Source organism: Pygocentrus nattereri, chromosome 4 (genome assembly GCF_015220715.1).
Source record: "Pygocentrus nattereri isolate fPygNat1 chromosome 4, fPygNat1.pri, whole genome shotgun sequence".
In the NCBI taxonomy this organism is placed as follows: Eukaryota; Metazoa; Chordata; class Actinopteri; order Characiformes; family Serrasalmidae; genus Pygocentrus; species Pygocentrus nattereri.
Window position 1 is genome coordinate 37,203,849 of NC_051214.1, and position 5,220 is coordinate 37,209,068.

At 45.0% G+C, this 5,220-nt stretch overlaps 1 protein-coding gene across 1 annotated transcript; it reads left to right on the top strand.

The window, feature by feature from the left end:
• Positions 1-906: 906 nt before the first annotated feature.
• On the top strand, positions 907-5,220 carry klf11a (Kruppel-like factor 11a). The gene is made up of 4 exons (XM_017681500.2): positions 907-1,099; positions 2,853-3,098; positions 3,310-4,228; positions 4,483-5,220. The coding sequence occupies exons 1-4, from the start codon at positions 1,070-1,072 to the stop codon at positions 4,776-4,778; spliced, it is 1,491 nt and encodes a 496-aa protein (XP_017536989.1). The 5' UTR covers positions 907-1,069; the 3' UTR covers positions 4,779-5,220.

Below are 5,220 nucleotides of genomic sequence, written 5' to 3' on the forward strand. Positions count from 1 at the left end.
CGCTGCTTCTCTTTTTTGTCTACTGACTGGGAATCAAATGCGGTTGTCATGAAGCTGCAGCCGCAGACTGCCTCATTTAACCCACTGTCTTCTGTTTATGCTTTCATCTTCCATAAACAAAATAAACAACCGTGGGAATGACTGTTTTGATTGACGGCTGCAGCAGTAAATAGCCTTTAGCATCGTTCCCCCAGTTCTATATGTACACGGAAGACTCTCTTGTTTCGCTTAAAAGAGATGGGAGTCGTTAAATGCGGCTGGTCATCACAAATGCGCTGGGATGTGCAGCCTCAGATTTTTATTTGCCTCATATATCTCCTCTTTATTCTGTTTACCTTCTCAGCTAAACATGTTGTTTCCGATTGAATAATTGCTGGTTCTTTTTCTCTCGACCGACTGTATCACAGCAGTTACCCGTTGTTTTTCCATGCAGACTGCCTTCTTCCGTCACGTAAAAGACAATAAGTGGTCATCAGTAAGAAGTGGTGGCTACAGTAACTGTGGCTCAAAGCTGTTAGCCTGCGATTTTAAAGCCACTTTTAATTCAGCCTCGCAGCATAAAACGTCTATATTTCTATTTTATAGTCGATTTATTTGTGTTTCACCGCGCACGCGTGCTCCCGCGCCTCCGCCAGACGCGCGCGAGTGTCTCACGGCTCCGCGCGCTCGCCGCCGCGACCTTTCCCCCAGTTCTCGAGCGCCGAGTTCACCGGGTTTACACTGACACCGCTGACTCCTCGACCACGCCCCCCAACAGCCACGCACCCCGGCTCAGCCAATCAGCGCCCTATCACGTACTGATCACGCGCTGCCTTCGCTTCCATTGGTCCGTTTCTGCTACACCTTTGTTTCTGATTGGTGACATGTTACCACCCGCCAGTCTGCTCTGAATTTTGTTTCTGTTTTTTTTTCTTCTGCTTCTCCGTTCCTGATTCACTCAGCTGAGGTTGGACCTTGCTGTAAAAAGTGGTTACACTTATGAGCCCAGGATTTGCTCAACGGTTGTGTTGCTTTTTAGCTCTCGTTGTCTTCTCCTGACTTCGCTGTTTGGACGTTTCTTGTGCTCCACATGCCGACTTTCGCTCCAGACTCTGGTCAGGTAAGTTGACGTAGGTCTTTTTTTCTGTAATTGACTCGGCTTCACTGTCTGTTTACCACTTTATGTTATTTGCGCAGTGACCCACAAACGGCGACGAGCTCGAAGCGTCTTAGTGCTGCAAAGTTAGCGTTAAAACGCTTTGTAAACGAGCTCTTCCACGTCTGTAGTTCATTGTTTTTCTCCCCAGCAGTGACTCATGGACTGGTGCAGTTGTAGAGGTGTTTATTGAAGTTTATCACAGCTGTTCACATTTCAGCGTCTTGACGCAGGAGTTTTTGATGTGTAGAGAGGAATTTGCGTTTAACCAATGTACTTTCACACGTTGTACTGAACTGCACGCAGAGTTGTGGTGGATAATAATAAAGACTTTGCCGCAATCAGTGTTGTGCATCATGCTCTCTGGTGATGAGCTGCAGTGCTACTTGAGATCTTCGGCAGCAGATTCGGTTCAGCTTGTCCCGTTTTGTGTTCTTGTTGGAAAGTAACGACGAGAGCACGTTTATAAATGCTCGGTTTCTGCTTACATGTCGTAGCTGCGGACGAGGCTGCTGCAGCCTCAGTAACAAAACAATGCTGAACCCCTCCTGATAGTCTGGGTCCCTCTGAAAAAAAATAAATAGTTAAATAAATAGAAACTGGCTGTAGCGTTCGGCCCATTGTGAAGGCTTCGCTGCAACAAATAGAGGTGTAGCTTGAATTTAGTACTTCCTCGTGTGGGTGCCCGCCCTTGTATCAGTGTTTTTTTTTTTCATGATAAACTCACATGGCGGTTTGGTTAGGGGCACGTCACTCTAAAGGCTATTTTTGGAGATGGGAGGTTCCCAGCAGTAGAGTTTAGTGTTTAGTGTTGAGGACTGGGTGTAGCAGCCTAGCAGTACTGGGGCCTCTCTCTCTTTCTGTCTATCGTTCTCTCTCTTTCTTCCTCTCAACTCTTCCCCTCCCTCTTTCTGTCTCTAGACCTCAGCATCTTTCTCCATTTCATCATTCACTTTCTCTGTGACTCTTAAAAATGAAAGTTTTTTTTTGCTTTTTTGTATGTGGAAAATCTTTAATTGGTATAAACCATTTACAGTGAAGCAGTCTTTTGGGAACTCAGAAGTGGATGTTATGTAGGGGTGGGCAGATTGGCAATAACATCATCACAATACATCGATTTTCACAATACTTGATATGCTTCACAATATTTCGATTTTTAGAGGTTTTATAAGGGCCAGTAGTGCCTCATCAAAAAATATATGTGCTATGAAAAACTATGAATATGGTGATTTTTACTTGACATTTCACATACAGTTCTGCACTAAATCCAAAACAGGCCTAATTGCACTCACTTTCCAATGAAACATGCATTTTGTCAGTGTTATTTAAGTACTAATGATACACACAACATGCTCAGCAAAGAAAAATGTATCAGAATAATGCTAAATATTTGTCTCATTGCCCATCCCTGTTCTTCGAACACATCCCTCCCAAGAACCTTTATTTTTCCTTTATTTTAATTTTTAGCTTTTTTAGCTTGGAATGACATGTAGAACTGAGATTAGAACCTGATATCAGAAGTGATACCTAAATTGAGTGTCTTGATAAGCTGTGTGGCCAGCCATATGACGGTAAACCAAAATTCACATTTATTATAGTGAACAGAGTCAGGATGGTCTCCAGAGTGTTGTGATTATCAGTAGTTATTAAAAGGTCTATGCAAAGCATCAACATCCACAACTAATGTGCACTGCTCTGCTGATGTCCCCTGCTGCAGGCCAATCTCATGGACATCTGCGAGGTGATAATGGAGAGGAACAGGCACGACAATGAGAAGTCCTGTTCCACCACTCTGCAGTACCATGACCTTGAGGCCGCTGAGGCTCTGGTGTGCATGAGCTCCTGGGTCCAGAGGTCCCCCAAACCTCGCCCACTGACGCCCACCTCCGACTCATGTGACTCACTCAGTCTGCACCATGAAACCCTGGAATCCCCCAAAGATCTGGTGTCCCTCTCTTCACTAGTGAGTTTTAAAGACAGAAAACTTTGTTTTTATTGCTTTAATTGTTATATATGTACTCCCAAAAGTTTTAATGGGTAGCACAAGCAAAAAAAAAAGATAATTCTGGGAATACAAGAGAACTGAACGTGATGCTAATACAGAATTTTGAAAGGAGGAGTATGTGCTTGTTAATGTAATTGATGTACTAACTTTACTTTCTCTTCTGCACCAGTGCATGACCCCACCACACAGCCCCAGCTTTGCTGAGACCTCAACCACCTCTGCTATCATCACCACCATGCCCTCTCTGGCTGGTTTGGGCCTGAAACCGTGTGTCTCACGGCCCAGAATGTGCCCCGTACTGACCACTGGGGCAGCAACTCACAGTAGCCTGCAGGCTGGCAGCACCACATTCCTGCCAAACAATCTTCCACCAACATCCTCTGAGCCACCTGCACAGTGCAGGGCCATGGCCACCAGTGTCATACGGCACACTGCAGATACATCTCTAGATCACCACATTCCATCCCCTACCACAGGACAGGACAGGCCAGGACCCTCAGAGAGTCCTGTCCAGCAGCCTGATCCCATTGCCCAGGTCACCATTCTGACTGAAACACAGAAATGTAGTAGTCCATGTACTACCACAGAAGAGGAAAGGACTGTCCCCTCAAGCAATTCTTCAAGCTCCTCGACCCCTGTGTCACAAACCTCTCACTCCATGCCTCAGTCTCCCATAGCCAGCCCTCCAGTTCTCTGCCAGGTGTTTCCAGTGAACGGGCAGACTGGCATCATCTCCGCAATTGTGCAGACACATGTTCAGATGCAGGCCACCGGGCAAAAGCCCATCCTTCCTCAGTCATCCTCTTTCTCCCAACCTCTTCTTGTGGGCCCTCCAGTGGCTCAGGGTACTGTGATGTTTGTGGTTCCTCAGTCTCAGGCCCCTCCATGCCAACAAAATGTTGTAACTGTTGGCAACACTAAGCTCCTGCCCCTGGCCCCTGCCCCAGTGTACATGCCCCCAGGTCAGAGTGGGGGCACTACACAGACTGACTTCTCTCGCAGGCGGAACTACGTCTGCAGCTTCCCAGGATGCAAGAAGACCTATTTTAAGAGTTCCCACCTGAAAGCCCATCTCAGAACCCACACAGGTTGGTGTTTATTCAACAGAGAAAGTGCTGTAAACCTTCACAGTTGCCGGTTAATATTTTTATTCATGTACTCATCTTTTCTCCAATTTTATTATAGAGTTTTGTTTATTAGAATGAACAGAAATGTTTGATTCTGAAATTATTAAAGAGGAATGTTTAAATGGGATCTAAAGGGCTCATTTATAGTCGTGGTACTGCATTCATTTATCTTGAGAGAGCTTGTACATGTTATGATTGACTGTTCTGTTCCTCAGGTGAGAAGCCTTTCAGTTGCCACTGGGAAGGTTGTGACAAAAAATTTGCACGCTCCGATGAGCTTTCCAGACACCGCCGCACTCACACAGGCGAGAAGAAGTTTGTGTGTCCAGTGTGTGACCGACGCTTTATGCGAAGCGACCATTTGACCAAGCACACTCGCCGTCACATGACCACCAAGCGGACTGCAGCATGGCCCACTGAAGTCCGTGAGCTCAACAAAATGGCCTCCTCCCAGGAATCATCGGCACAGTCTTCTCTGGCTCTCAGTGTGCTTTTACCTGCCTCAAACTAGGCCGATCCTCAGGCCACTCAGTCACCTCAGGACAATATCCCACTGACCATTTTACAGGGGAAACGAAAAACCAAGGCTGCTACACATCCATGTACAAAATGAACTGACCTTGCACTGGATTTTTTTTCTACCATGGTCATTTATAATGAATTTTTGTTTACTTTTGTATAAGTTATGTCTCCCAAAATGTATGCACTTCCTTTGCCAAAGTCTTCGTGTCAGTTCATATTACCTATCGTAAGCCATTGTATATTTGTACATAAATGTAACTATCTATATGAATGTAATGTGTATTCAAACATGCATTTAATGACAATATATGAATAAATGTTACGTTTCTGTAAAGTGAACAGTATTCCTACCTGTGATACTACCTATCTTGCTTTGAACATTATTTAATAATGAACATTTGAAGATTCAAATAAACCATCATGTTTATGTT

Bases quoted from the DNA above. Each gene is read 5' to 3' on its own strand.
- klf11a (XM_017681500.2), top strand. From the start codon at position 1,070: ATGCCGACTTTCGCTCCAGACTCTGGTCAG. The intron at 1,100-2,852 runs GTAAGTTGACGT...CCCCTGCTGCAG, and splicing joins TCGCTCCAGACTCTGGTCAG to GCCAATCTCATGGACATCTG. The intron at 3,099-3,309 runs GTGAGTTTTAAA...CTTCTGCACCAG, and splicing joins TGGTGTCCCTCTCTTCACTA to TGCATGACCCCACCACACAG.